Source organism: the organism of the source record quoted next, unplaced genomic scaffold (genome assembly GCF_019419815.1).
Source record: "Pyrus x bretschneideri cultivar Hongxiangsu unplaced genomic scaffold, Pyrus_bretschneideri_v1 Contig1, whole genome shotgun sequence".
Classification (NCBI taxonomy): domain Eukaryota; kingdom Viridiplantae; phylum Streptophyta; class Magnoliopsida; order Rosales; family Rosaceae; genus Pyrus; species Pyrus x bretschneideri.
Window position 1 is genome coordinate 4,193,562 of NW_025999390.1, and position 14,697 is coordinate 4,208,258.

Genomic DNA, 14,697 nt, shown 5'->3' on the forward strand with positions numbered 1-14,697 from the left:
CATTGTAAAAAAAAAAAAAGGGTTTAAATGTTAAAATGGTCCATGTGTTTTAGTCATTCGGTCATTTTAGTTCATATGTTTTCAATTTGGCCAAATTGGTTGTTGTGTTTATAAATTATGATAAACTTATTTATAAAATTATGATTTATTTGATTTAAATTATTTAAAATGAACTAAAATTAAAAATAAAATGAAAAATTATTCTTCTCTCAACGCTCTGATCCCCTCCCTGACATTACCCTCCTCTCTTGTCTATGTCACAACCTTAATCATTATTTAGATTGCAAGTTTTATTTTTTACATGTGTAATTTCTCATTGATTTGCATTTTTTTGTAAAGAAAAAAGATAATTATTTCTCATATGATTATTCTTATGAATTTTTATAAAAGAGATTGAAAGAAATGTTCTTAATTAGCTAACAAAGACAAACACGAGGACTAAATTAACTAAATCGAAAACATGGAATTAGAATAGCTATATTGCTATAACACAGACCATTTTGAAATTTCAGCCAAAAAAAAAAAGGTCAAGGGCTGCTAAATGGTGGCGGCGGCGGCTGTTCGGTCCCAATCTTGGCCCGACACTCCACTCCTTTTGATCTGACCCCAGTTTATCACTCCTTTTGATCTGACCCCAGTTTATCAATTTCTCTCGGCTGTTGGCCACGTTTTGGTTGATGGCGGATTTAAGTGTTTTCTTTTAGGGTTTGATTTATGATGTGTGTTCGACGTTTTAAGTTAATTTTGGTGGTTGATTTTTTAAGTTATGCAACCTTGTGAATTGTTGGTTGAATTGGGCGTTTTATTTGAATAGGCTTCTGCAAATTGTGTGCTTTAGAAGATGAACACGTGAAGAGAGAAGAAAGATGAGGAAGATAGCCAAAGAGAAGGTGAGCAAATTTATTTTTTATTTTATTGATTTGATCACAAGGCATCACTAAAGAAAAAATTATGTTGGTTTTTTTTTCCCTTAAAAAAAAAAGAAGGAAAACGAGTGACAAGCTACGGTTATCAACTCATATTGAGGGTCGGAAAGACTTATAAAGGCAAATCAGCCTCCCCAGGTCACAAGTATGGCTTCGACACCAGCAGCAAGTTTCAAACCTGAGACAAGCACACATTTTTTGTAGTGGTTGAAGGAAACCTCGCAGTTTGTCTTTTACTACTAGATCACCAGCTCGCAACTGAGAAAATTATGTTGTTGGGTTAACCAAAAAAGTTGTTGGTAGATTAAATAGAAGCATTAGCAGAAATTAAATTATAAGTATTTCAAAACATTAAATACACAAGTTAAAGTAATAATGGAATACACGTGGCAGAAAATGAATGAAAAAAGCAAGAAAAAGTAGGAGGAGAAGGTAGCTATCGTTCCTCGTTAATCTAACGACACTAAGAACCCACATCGCACTTTATTCTGAAATAAGAGTTTAGATGGCTGAGTGACAATTGTTGAATCACTTCAACTATAAACCCTTATTTATAAATAAATTAAGAAAGCTCTAAACTATGGTGTATTCTAACCATCACCTTCAAAACTTGACATCTTTCCACTAACACTAGCATATGCCCGATACTTTGTGTTTGAAAATAATTTTTATTTTTATTTTAAAATGAGAAGGAGAAAGGGGGAAAAATGTGGATTAGAGAAAGGAGTTTTCTTTTTATGTTTTATTTTTCAAAATTAAGAGATGTTAGGATCACTCTTGGAGAGACTTTAAAAAAACCGTAAAATTTAGTATATGTGAATTTATATTATTGTCTATGATTTTGTTTTGTGATAAAAGATAAAATTATCTTTCTACTTTCTTTTAGTTGACAAAAATAATTTTATTAATATGTAGTTTAGATAACCATAGTTAAACTGGAACACTTCCCAACTAATAAAATTCTGAGTAACAATTATCTACGGTTTAGAGTGGGACGAAATAACGTACCCAAAAATAACAAGTATCTCTTTGAATTTATAATACAAGCTATACAAGCTCTTCATGGCACAATCTTGTAAGCTTTCATCTTCTCAATCCAAGAAACAAACGACTTGTACGAATTCCTAAACCCTAAAAACCCATGCTCCTTGCTCTTATTCATGCTATCCAACACCGCCTCCCCACCCAACACATAGTCGGCAAACCACCACACCCCCACCTCCTCCAGCTTCGTCGGCTGCAGCTCATTCTCCCTCACTATCTCCTCCCACACCCCCTCCTTTCCCTTCATTTCCTCCACCAAGCTCCGCCGCTCTCCCTCCTCGTCAAACCCGTACTCCTCAATCCCAAACTGCTCCGCCAAACCCTTCCAAAACTGCTTCCACTTAAACACATCCCCATTGTTGATATTAAACGCCTCGTTTTGGGCATTCGGGTCCACCGCCGCCCATATATGCTGCTCCGCTATTAAATCTGCATCCGAGGCCATCGCGTAACACTCCCACGCCGCCTTTGTTCCCGGGAATTTCAACGGCCGACCTTCTTTTTTACAAATCGCCGCGTAAACGCAAAGCGTCCCGATTATGTTCATCAAGCTGTGAGGAGAAAACCCGAAAATGTTGTACGGACGGTGGACCGACCACGTCAGGCCCGGTTTTTTCTCGACCTCCTCGAACAATATGTCCTCCAGCGTGTAGTAAAAATTGGGCACGTCGAGCCGCGGCAGATCCTCCGTGAAAGGCGGGTCGTGGGCCGGGATCTTGCCGATGCACTCAAACGGTCCGATGTAGTGTTTGGTCCCCGTTTGGAGGCTGATGTGGCGAAGATTGGGAGCCGCTGGGATAACGACACTGAGGACGTTGCGGAACATGGCGCCGTTTGCCTCGCAGTTTTCGAGTTCGGTGGCTCTGCTAGTCCACGTCACGTAGAAGATGTGGGTGACGTCAGTTAGTCCGGAGAGCTTTGTCTGGACGTCTTCGGGGTCGGAGATGTCGCACTGGATGTAGTCGACGGGGTGGTCGGCGCTCCAATTGGGGCGCGGGCGGCGCGCGACGCCGTAGACCTTCCATGGACCGCCGGGGGTGTCGTGGAGCGGGAGGATCTCGGCTAGGCTGTTGCCCACTATGCCCGTGACGCCGATTACTAGCCCCACGCTTTGGGGTTCTGTCGTGTCGGCTGGTTCCGACTTCTTCTGAGCAATTCACGTTAATTAATCAATTAAATAAGATAATCAGTGAGATGAGCAAACATATTAAAGTAGTTAATAAACCGATTTAATGAGATTAGTGGTGTTATTCTTACCTTAGTAGCAGCAACAGCTCCAGACCACCACCAGCTCATATTTTGGGTTCAAAACTTCAAATCGAAAGTCTGTAGCAGCCAAGCCGATTGTGGAAATTCCAGAGTCGTCGGATTTTTCTTCTTCTTTCTAGCTACTTCCTTTATTTTATTTTCTTATATATAAAGGAGGACAAGGATATGTCTTGACATATGACGTAAGCTATGAGCTCTTCTCGATAAATATCTCAAATTCATGTGGTAGTCGGTGCAGTGAAGAAAAGAGCGAAATTATGTTAGTCGGTGTGTTTGCGTGCCAAAATCCTTGAATGCTAGTGATATTCTGTACGAAAATGCTTCGCGAGTTTGAAGTCAGATGGCAGGAAATAAACTGTGGGCCTTATCCTACTGGGCTTGAAGCCCAACTAATCAAGCAAACTACTACACCTTCAATCTATGCACTAGGCCCACATTTCTATTGCGACCTAAGGGTCAGTTTCAGTGCCTAGGTTAAAATGTTCATGTGCTATGTGTAGTAGCTCATCGGTTGATTGTGTTGAGAGTGTTAATCTTATTTTGAAGAAAGAATAGACTTTACATGTGCTTATTAATAATGGAATCATTGTGTATTTTCAATTGGTTTTATGATAAAACATCAACTTTCTTTGAATTGAATGTTGGAATCAAGTGATGGGTAGTTAAAATTTTAGTATGACGCGCACATAGCTACATGTTAATTGAATATCAATTGTGACATTGTGTGTGTGTGTGTGTGTGTGTGTGTTAATTAACCTGGGTTCGAATGAATTAAAAGTCGGAAGTGTTTAGCTTGCCTACCAGAAAAAGTAAATAGGGTGGATCCAAATTGTAAATAGTAGAGATCTTGTCTATATTTTCTTTGCATGGTGTGGGTAAAGTAGAGATCTTTTTCTTTCTACCTATTCATAAACAAGATTTCTAAATTTAAACTCAACGTGCGATTTAACTGCTTCACCTAGGTGATTGTATTTTGTAATATTTGGAGTCATTTAGCTTATATATAAGTATATAACACATGGAATTCGAACACTAACCTCCGGTTTAAGAATAAATGCTTACGCCACGTACAAAGTTCTCAATACAAACATTGGAAATGACCTTATGTTTTGTTTGAATTAGGGATTATCAAGTATCTTATGATTTAGTTTATTAGAATTTTTTATTTTTCTTAAAAAGGGAGACAACTAGACTCACAGAGGCATTTCAGCCTCCCCCTAGCTACAAATCTGGCTTCCACACCAGAAGCAGGTTTCGAACCCAAGACCTCCAGTTTTTAATTTGAAGGAAGCCTCACAATCCGCCATTTACCACTGGGTCACCAGCTCGTGGTTAGTTTACTAGAAAATTAGATAGAGAAATTTGAAATGATCAAAAGGCAATCCATTGAGAGAGATTTGCAAATCAGTATTTAAAATAAATCATTTGAAAATTCCTTATTTAGTGACTTTGTTATACGCAAGTCATGTATTATCAATCTGTCTCTCTACTGTCTTATAGTGTATTTCTAATTAATTTAGCCTAAATCCTTGATATCCCAACACACCATTGTGATAAACACATGGATTCAAGATGATAAAGTTGAGTAAGTTGATCAGAAGACAAGGCACTAAAGATAGAATTAGGTACACCTTTTTACCTTTTCATTTCGTCCATCTCCTCATTGGAAAATTTTGTTTAATCGATATGCCTAAGTGGTCCTCTCCACCTTCGCCATATATTCTAACAGTACATACATATAAATGCAGTTCAGTACTATTCTCTGGATTAACTACCTGACACAAAGTATGTTTTAATTAGATCATCAAATTAGAAATTTTGTTGCACTTAACTAGCTCTCTAAATTCTAATTGACCAAGAAAACGCTTAACCTAAAGATAATACTAAGCTGATCGTGAAGAATAAATTAACGTATGCAGTAGTATATAGCTTTAAAAAGGACACAGTTTCAACTGCATAAACCCTAAATTCAACTAGAACATATCGTTAAATCTTGTGGTTATAAGTATGCATCACTACTGATTTCCAATGACCCATCACGAAAACTTACACTGATCAAGCCACGACCAAAGCTTACATCTTTTTCGTCCTTTCCATCTTTTTCATCCTTTCCATCTTTCTCCTACTCTCTTCCTTTGGTTGAATTAAATGTTCTTCTAAAATGGTGGACAGACCTGAAAAAGATACAGCACAAAGGTGACTGATACTTCGACTAGATAAACCCTAAAAAGTTGCAAAGACGTACACACACCGCACGTTAGAAAAATGAAACAATTGTAGTAACCTAATATTTGAATTTCAAACATTTACAAGTGATCTTACATGACATAAGTATAACGTCACTGTGTCGCTTTGTGCTAATGTTATAACATACATAACATTGTATTATTGGCACAAGACGCAACGATGATTATATACGTTATCTCATTCTTGCATTGGAAATTTCGAGTGCCAAATTTAATTTCACTTACCTTTCTTCTCCATCATAATTCTCCTCATTTCATCATGGTAACCTTGCTTGTCGTTGCCACTCTCGTATAAGTTAACCCTACCTTCCGACACTTGTACTTCTTTCATCGCTTGAAAGTCTTGATCATCACTTGTTACCACTTTTGACCTGGCAGTGGCGAAGAGCCAAGTGGCGTCCATCTGTTTGCTGATCATACGTGCGGCATAGTACGGAATCTTCACCCGTTTTCTGCTCCCAGACTTGATGCAGCCATTGATGAACATCAAACAGTCCATCATGCTTTCCTTGGCCAATCCTTTCATGTCATAAGCCCGTGATCTTCTCCAAAGACTTTTTCTGTGAGAATTCACCGGACTCGACAAGCAGAGAGCTCTTGTCGAGTCTCTAATGGCGGCATCTGCTTTTCCAATAAGCAACTGACACTGAGCTCTATTGCTATAAAGCACCATTCTATCTTTTCTCAACCCTAATGGGCACATTTCTAATGCTTCAGAATACTTAATTATAGCTCCCTCTATTTCTCCCATACAAACCATATGATTTGCTTCTTGTTTCATTAAATCCACCAAAACCCTACTTTCCTCAATTTGTTCTTGAGACAAGACTCTCTCCTTCCTTCTCCTCTCTACCTTCAAATTCCAAACCTCTTCCAAACATTTTTCAATTCTTCTGTTCTGGTTCAACTTGTTTAGAAGAAGTGCTTTTGTGATTGCTTCACCTACGTTTGATCTATCTCCAAGGCTTTTGAGTTCAACCAAATCGATAAGAAATGAGGCTGCCATATTAATAACTTTGTACCTCGTATTCGGGTCTTTGAGAAGCAACAAGAGGCAGTCGATCCCCCTGTACTGCCAATCATCTGAAGACCTTGAGAGATTACACAGGCTCTCAATAATTTCCCTTGATTCAGCAATTTTTTTCCTTCCATATTTACCATAGCACAAAATCCTAACAAGTCCAACGCCAGCTGGTGAAGAGTGATTGACTAATCCACCCCACATTCCACACAATTGTTTCAAAAAATCCCCATTGCAAATGAGATTCAAAGACCTCTCTTTGCAAGCAAAACAATTTAAGATGTAGAGAGACCAACACTGAAGCTGACTAGCCCATTCTTCTGCCTTGCGGTTCTCCATTTCAACTCCCCCAACACCTCTTGTGAGCAAATCACAATGGTATTTCTGTCTTTTTCTCTCATCTTTCACCCCCACAAAACTAACATATACCGCATCAAGACATGTAGAAGCTAATTTCATGGCTAATCTCACCACCTCTTCTTCATACTCCGCCACGGCTTCAAATGTACTCTCGTAGCTTGCAAGGTGACCTAGCGCTCGAACCGCAACTCTTTGCTCGACCCAACTCATCTTCCCTCTGAGAAGCTCCAAAAGCGGTGGAATCACGCCTGATGCCACTGCCTTTTCAGCGAACTCAACCTTGTTCATGGTGTAAGAACCAATGACATGAGCTGCATAGTAAGGGATGTAGATGTTTTGGTCCCTCTGAAGCCAAGTATTACTCTTGTTGTTGATGCCTTTGTGGATAAACCGTACCATGCACTCAAAGATTCCAAGGGATGGGAACTCTGGGTCTTCAGGGTGAGCCATAGCAACATTCCATAGGCTGCTCAGCACTAGGACATTTCCTTGGTCTTCCCTGTGAGGTAGTTCCTTGAAACAGGCTGATATTCCAGCTCTCCTCTTGAAGGAGTTTGGCTCTTTCATGGTACAAAAGAAGCAAAACTGTCGAGTGCAAGCCTGCTCTTTTGTAATATTGGTGAGCAGGGTTTTCTTCTCCTTCTTCTTCAGGGAATCCATGACTGAGGGCAAAGGTTGAGAATTTAGGGTTTTGGTTTTGTGGAGAGCAATAAGGGGAATTGAAGGGAAAAGGTCAAAATTGATCAAGTGGGCAGAGTGGCCAGGTGTTTGTAGCTTAGTGACATTAATGGCGCATGTATTGTAATCTTTGTACTTTTGAATTATTTGTGCCTTTATTTTCGAGAAAGGTTAGTCTCCCCACATAAAGGTTGTCATAAACAAAACTTTTCTTTCAGGGATGTATATACTCGTGTGTCTATCTCTTTATATATATATATCATACATTAAGATCGCGCATTTAACCATTTATTACTCTGATTATGCTATATATATACTAGAGTATAATAAATTTTTGACTCATTATGTAGTTACTGGATCATGTAATGAGAGAGATGGTGCGCGCATCCGTGATTGGCATGGAAGTTTCTCTTCAGTTTCTAGCTAGCTCATATAAAGGATCTGATTTCTAAGGTGGGTTTGTATTTTGTGCAATTCTTTTAATTACATTAGGCGTTTGTTCATATAATTTGTAATATTATTGGATTCAATTTGTGTTGTGGAGTGGTGTTGGGTTTTTACAAATTGCTGGCCTTGTGACAGCCACATAGGTAACAAATAAAGAAGCATGTGGAATTGTCATCTGACATTGCAAAGCAAAGTGGTCCTCATTTCGAAGGGAAGGCCTTTCAGTTATTCTTCGAATCAGGTCTCTACTTTCTTCATTAATCTGCATTATTTTTCCTGTAAAATACTAATTTGTCTTAATACAGCTAATTAAGGATCGCGTAAGCAAGATATATCATAGATCCTCAAAATCCACCAAGTGTAATTCCAACCAATAAGCACTTATTAGAACACAAACTTTCTGCTTTCAATGGACATTTGACATCATGTTGTCTGGAACCTTGATTTTCGTTTTAAGTTCCCTTGTCAACAGGTCTAATGCCACTCTACTATTAATCTTCTTCAAAAGCTACTCTAAAAAACAAAATCTAGGTCTTTCTATTCTACTTATAATAATGCAGCAAAATGTATTGTGATTACAGATGGGTTTGTTGCAAAAGGGAGTTGAGGGACCACAACCTGAAGACTTGGTATCAGTTTCCGATTTGCATGGCAAAGATACACTACCATCGTGACATCTCGTGTCATGTAAGTTGCTCTACTTCAATCGGTTGTAACAAAAGGTGGTTCTTGTGGTCCTCCTCAACTTAACCTCATTCAAACAAATATTAAACCCATAACTAGCAAAACTTTTAGAAAACAGAATTAGTAATTTAGTACAACTGGGTGGAAGTCTCAAGAATATGCGGCTGTTACATACACAGACTATATATAGATTGGAAAACAAGAGGACATGAAAAGAGGCGATTTATTAGAGTTTAATCTTATCTAGAAATGGTAAATAGGGTTTAAACAATACACTTCGAAGACTCGTGGGAGTAACATGACTCTCTGGTGATTGGTAACCAAGTGTTGCGATGTGCAGAGATGTTTCTGGTGTTTAGTTTATTGTTTGTTCGTAGGATTGGCGTGGAGAATAGCTACATCGGTTTCTAAAGCTCATGATGATTAGAACTAATGCTTTTGTTTTCAATATCCAAAAGATGATTGGAATGCAATGGTGTAGTAGTAACCAGCAACTTCAAATCTGAGTTGCACACCTTTTTTTTTATTTTTTTGTTATAAGTGATAATTCTGTAAAATTTGTGTCCTAGTTTATTCCAGTTGGTCTTCCATGTCTTCCCCAAATTGCTATTCCTTCATTGAGTTTAATGTTTTGCACGCAAGTTATGAGGAACTAAGACTTTCAAGCAAATTATATGGTCCATCAAAGTTTTGTACGCATATGTATCGCATAAACTTTTATTTGTTCAAGGAGGTCTCAGTTCTTGCAAAAGAAAACGAGAATACAACATTATGCAATCAACACCCAAAAAAATTGTTTGTGGGATATTGGAGGAAACTAATTTTATTTTGCAAAATCAATACACTAATCACACCTTAATTCTCTTGACACGGTTCTTAGTAGAGATATTAAAAAATGAACAACTTCAAATCTTCTACAAACAAAATCCCTATATCCTCAACCACTCGTCCTGTCCCACGCCCTCCGCAACCCAGCCCAATGGCAGCTGACTCCTCAACCATTCCTCCTTGTTTGCTTCCGCATAATCACTCGAAATGAGACCCCAACCGAGTCCGAGTACAAGCTAGCGAACTTCAAGGTCAACAGCCAAAGCTCTTTGCAATCGCCCAAGTTGGTTGATATAGTAACTCGCTTTTTGAAACTTCCCTAGTGTTAGAAATTCATAGTTCTCTCAAAAAACATGCAAAGATATCAAAAAAATTTGAAAATTTTAAGCAAATACATCACTTCATATTCAATTTTTGAAAAAATATTTTTGGAACATTTTTAGAGGCATCGAATACACATGACTCGTCGATGAATTCCCGAAGACAACTTGCACTCGAAGGATGATGGTGTTCTTCTATTTTTAATATTTTTAGTTTCGTTCTTTTATTTTAATTTATTAGAACTAAGCTATGTTAAGGGTTAGTGAATGTACACGTAAAATATGAGATAAGTCAGACATATGACACATGCATTTCAGTTGCATATGAATTTAATTTATAAGGTTGTATAGTTATGGATCATTTAAATTAACATCTAATTGAATAAACGACTTAACAAATGTAAACATACGACGGCATGTGTGTATGTATACAAAAACTTTCCGTAAACAATCAAGAACAGTTTGATTCATTTTTTATTCTTGTTTCTAAATTGTTTTGATTGAAATCTTAAAAAAAAAAAAATCAAGTACATTTTCCTTGCACGTGAATACGATTTCAGGCTCTCCCTCTTTTTCGTAAATTAATATAGAGTATTGCTTTAGCTCTCATCCGGTGATCCTTTTGTCTTTATTTTTAAGTCGTGCATGAGATTCAAGTCTGTGGACTCTACTACCAATACTTAAGCAAGCTTTGATTCTTTGGGCCAAACTCCAAACCTTTAGGCCTTGATCAGATAAAAGCCTTACCAACTGAGGAAGAATGAAAGGGTGACTTCAACATTTGCATCTTTTTCTTTTCAGTTTTGATTTTTCGCAAATCTAACTGTAAAAAGGTACAATGCAGAACCTCCAAGTCAATCTGAAATTAAGTACAATTTTGCATCAAACCCTACAAAATACGAATTTTACATAAATAGTAACTGATCTTAAGAGGAATCCTAATCACTATTGGTTCTAAATGAGCTCCGTTACGCAGCTCAATCATCCACCAAAAGCCCGAGTCCCGACTCCACAATGATTTTTGACTCGAGCACAACAATTTTTCAGGCACCTGAGAAAATCTACAGACAACTCACTATGTACAAGTTTGAAACTACATCGATCCATCACAGAAGTCCTGCATGCAACTCGGCTCCCATCTTACCATGCCTACCTTTGATATAAGTCAGTCCATACAATTATTCTTTCAAACATCCATCTTCCACATAAGATTACTTGCATTGCCTCCATGAGACTTCTCGAATGATGCAACTTTCGCCCGATACGCAGCTGCTGCCGCAGCGTTATTTACAGTCTGACCCTGAGGGAGCTCACAGGCTTCGCTCATAGTAGCAAATCTTAGCTCAGCAGGAGGGATGAAACAGTCCATTGACAAGCCAGGGACATTGAATGCCACTTCCTCAACTGTCCAAGCTTCTTCCATCCTCGTCTTGGTGTGGCTCATTGCAGTTTCTCCAAACCTGAATAGGGTTACTACTGAACGTCCCGAGTGAGCGATCATAATCCCCTCAACGGGCTTGTAATCATCGAGGAATGAGTTTATTGTGGTCTCCCAGTAAACAGCATCACCTCCGTTGTTCTGAATGCGGGTCAAATGGGAATCTTCCAAGTGTACAAGGAGCCCTGTTTTCTGGCTGAAGTAGCCAAATAAAACATGCCTAATGATCTCCGCAGGCCCTTCGCTCCTGGCTTTCAGCGTCAAAGGATCTGCAGAAAGCTTGAGGATGAAACAATCCTCGCCATTTATCTTCTTTTCACCAATGCATCTTGAGCTGGTAAACATACTAGCAGTGGTTCGTGGGTCAAGCCCCTGTATTCAATAAATAAACACACTGATTAAATTATGCACGGCAAAGGCAAACTGAGCCAAACAAAGCAGGACTAGCATTTACCTGAAGTGCCCGTCGCAAGGGTCTGACAGGCCCTTTTGCAGCATGTGCACCAAGCCAAGGCGTGTGCCTCCACACAAGCTTTCCATTGCAACCAGCGTGAACCTTGCTGCCGCCAAGTGCAAGCTCCACATACCACATGTCCGGATGCATCTGCCACAGGACAAAACCGCCCGACTCTGCTGCTTTGGAGGAATTCTTGTTCCGTACAACCCTGTTGGCCGTTTCAAACTCCGAGGCGATCATTCTCACCTTTCCCATAGCATAAGCATTATGGATTGAGTTCTGAAGCTTCTGCCCTCCTGATGCTGCTGTATACTGCTGCAATATATACTGAGCAGATGAAGTCTCCTGCAAAACATATAAAAAAAAAATTGTGTTTAGAGGGTTTCTGTAAAAACCGAAACGAAGAAAAAGGTCCTGTCCAGTTCGTATAAAATGATGAAATGAAATTAAGCCCCACAGCCTTAGGTTTCACATCTGCAGATATACTTGGCATCAAATACACAGATTCAACATTCTAGTTCAGTTCATATAAAATGCAGTTGAAAACTGAGAACTGCACAATGAGATCACAATTTGATGAAAATTGTGAAGGGTATGTGGTAAAAAGGAAAAGGAAAAAGTTGCACAAAGTGTGCATGAACACGATCGCCATCAAACCGAAAGATTCTTAGCTATCCACGGTTGTATATCCCCTCGTGTCCTCGTCGCGTGACACAAGGGACATACAACCGGTTGCAACGCAAATTCTTCTTTCGTTTATGATAATGAGATCAGCATGCGTGAAATCAAGGGAACTTACGTTAATAAACATGTGGAGCAAATAATCAAAATGTCCTACCAACTTTTATATAAAAGAATCCGGCATGCATAGGAAACTACTTGATGAATCTCTTTTTTTTATTTTTATTTTTCAGGAAATTGAAAGATGAATAAACAAAAAAAGGAAAAAAAATCTACAAAAACATTAATTTTCACAAAAATGAACATAAACTAAACCAAATTTATAGCTTCCAAAGTTGTCAAATTTATACTAAAATTTAGAGCCTTTCAAGTTTTCAGCATTCAGAAAATCAATTTGATTGGATTTGGAGGAGTAATCAGCAAAAGTTACATGTCAAGGGAAGGACTTACAATGGGTGTGTCTTTGATGCTAAGGTGAGGCAGAGGCTCAGTGGTGCTAACGTGCACCGGGGCGAGCGGCGCACCCAGAACCCCAAGCAACAGCCGCAGATCCGACCTTTTGTAGGTTGAGCACGAAACCGAAGGCGTCCTGCACAGCTGCCCCTTCATCCAGTGGCCCCACTTCCCCTCCATCCTCGAATCTCCACCGTCCGTGCCATCCGGCCCTTCCTTCAGCGGCGACAGCGCCTCGGCGGGCCTCAAGTTCCCGGATCTCAGAATCATCAACGGCTCCGGCTGCGCCACGTGATGATTCCTCCGCCGCCTGAGCAGCCCCGACATTGGGGACCCACTCCTGGCCGGACTTTTCGCCCTCGACCTCCCCGGCGACAGCCCCCTCGTCACCTCCTCCTTCAAAGCCGAAAAAAAACCCTGCTTTCTCTCCATTTGACAGCTCTGCCCCTCACCCAAAATTCTGCAGAAGAAGTAGAAAAATGAGAGGTGTGGTTTGTGGGTTTTGCAGGGAAGAAGTGAGAAAGTGAGAAGAAAGAAGGGAGCTTTGGTGAAAGCAACTTCTGGGTTTTGATTTTTGGAGGAAATAAAAAGGGTGGTAATGATTAAACGAAGGAAAAATATTGCGCCGAGAGAGACAAGCAACAGCACACACTAGTGTATTACTACTACTGTGGGTGGGACTCTGGGAGCGAGCAGAGAGCTGTCTTTATCTGCATTCCCAGAATTTCCCTTCTTTGATTATGCCCTCCCTTTTTTTATTTTTCTTTTCTTTTTTGTGCCTGTCTACTAATTACTGGAGAATAGTTGTGTTTTCACTTTTGTACTTTTTTCTTTGTCTGGCGGGGGATTTCGCCAACCAGCAGGAAGGAGTGAAGAGAAGCGCGGTTGGGTAATGGCTTATTTGTCATTTTCCACTCCCCCATTTTCTTATTTGGTATCTTGTTTTTGAGAAAAACTTTTATACCTTAATGCAACACTGGAACGTTACTATAAGCCAATTACGTATTGATATATGTTAATTTATATAATTGTAACATTGTTATTGTAGAGAAAGTATTGAACAATTGGATCACGTGGTTATTTATCCATAAGCACAAAAATACCCATCCAACCTTGCCCGTAGGAGACTGGTGCCACTATTCGGCCAGATAGCTATGTGGTCTGATTGTTCAAACCAAATAATTTATTTCCGGAATGCAACATTAGCAATATTCTCATAACTTTCAATATCATAAGTGCTATTGACTTAAAACACTGTCATCGTAAAATTTTCGACACATAAAATTTGTCCTTCTTATTATAAGGTTTCATAGGACCATAGCATGAGCCGCTGAAGCGTGCAGGGCTACTACAATACGACGACGACGCCCTGACAAATTAAAAAGTTTTCTGGTTATGGAAAACTGGAAATTTTGGGGGCAAAATCTTTCTCGTGACCAATATGATATGGCAGAGGCCGTGAGGATCTGTGACTCTGTGGGGGTTGGCGCCGTTTATCAACGGTCAAACGGCAAGTAATGTAATCTCCGATCTTTAGTTGTTGGATTGTTGCTTTATTGGCTGCTTCTTGTTGTTTGGTAAATTTAAAAACATGAAAACATGATATGTTTTTTGGATTTAAAAAGTTAAAAAAAAAAGAGATCATGTTGCATGTCTTAATGAGTGTGAATCGATGGCTTCTCCTATTTTATTATCAGCGTGCAAAGCTTCCTAAGCATGCTCTAAAGAACAAAATCTATATTTCTTTCAATCACGTAATATAATTAGCAGAGCGTCCAAACACTAAATCATTCTCAACTCAAAAAAGATATATAAACAGGACAAATTTATGCACTCATGGAAAGA

General features: G+C 39.2%; 3 protein-coding genes across 4 annotated transcripts; all 3 read right to left on the bottom strand.

Moving 5' to 3' along the window:
• Positions 1-1,812: 1,812 nt before the first annotated feature.
• On the bottom strand, positions 1,813-3,444 carry LOC103950796 (3-oxo-Delta(4,5)-steroid 5-beta-reductase). 2 transcript variants are annotated; one of them, XM_009362041.2, is made up of 2 exons: positions 3,228-3,444; positions 1,813-3,114 (listed from the first exon to the last, which is right to left on the bottom strand). In XM_009362041.2, exons 1-2 carry the CDS (start codon positions 3,264-3,266, stop codon positions 1,987-1,989), a joined length of 1,167 nt encoding a protein of 388 aa, XP_009360316.2. In that variant the 5' UTR covers positions 3,267-3,444; the 3' UTR covers positions 1,813-1,986. The 2 variants fall into 2 exon arrangements, with proteins under 2 accessions (XP_009360316.2, XP_009360311.2); XM_009362036.3 differs by having other exon boundaries at positions 1,813-3,117; positions 3,228-3,436.
• A 1,281-nt stretch (positions 3,445-4,725) lies between these two features.
• On the bottom strand, positions 4,726-7,568 carry LOC103955191. The gene is made up of 2 exons (XM_009367071.3): positions 5,711-7,568; positions 4,726-5,413 (listed from the first exon to the last, which is right to left on the bottom strand). Exons 1-2 carry the CDS (start codon positions 7,524-7,526, stop codon positions 5,313-5,315), a joined length of 1,917 nt encoding a protein of 638 aa, XP_009365346.3. The 5' UTR covers positions 7,527-7,568; the 3' UTR covers positions 4,726-5,312.
• Positions 7,569-10,592: 3,024 nt separating this feature from the next.
• On the bottom strand, positions 10,593-13,306 carry LOC103950761. Its single transcript, XM_009361997.3, has 3 exons — positions 12,850-13,306; positions 11,716-12,063; positions 10,593-11,633 (listed from the first exon to the last, which is right to left on the bottom strand). Exons 1-3 carry the CDS (start codon positions 13,282-13,284, stop codon positions 11,010-11,012), a joined length of 1,407 nt encoding a protein of 468 aa, XP_009360272.2. The 5' UTR covers positions 13,285-13,306; the 3' UTR covers positions 10,593-11,009.
• Positions 13,307-14,697: the final 1,391 nt, after the last annotated feature.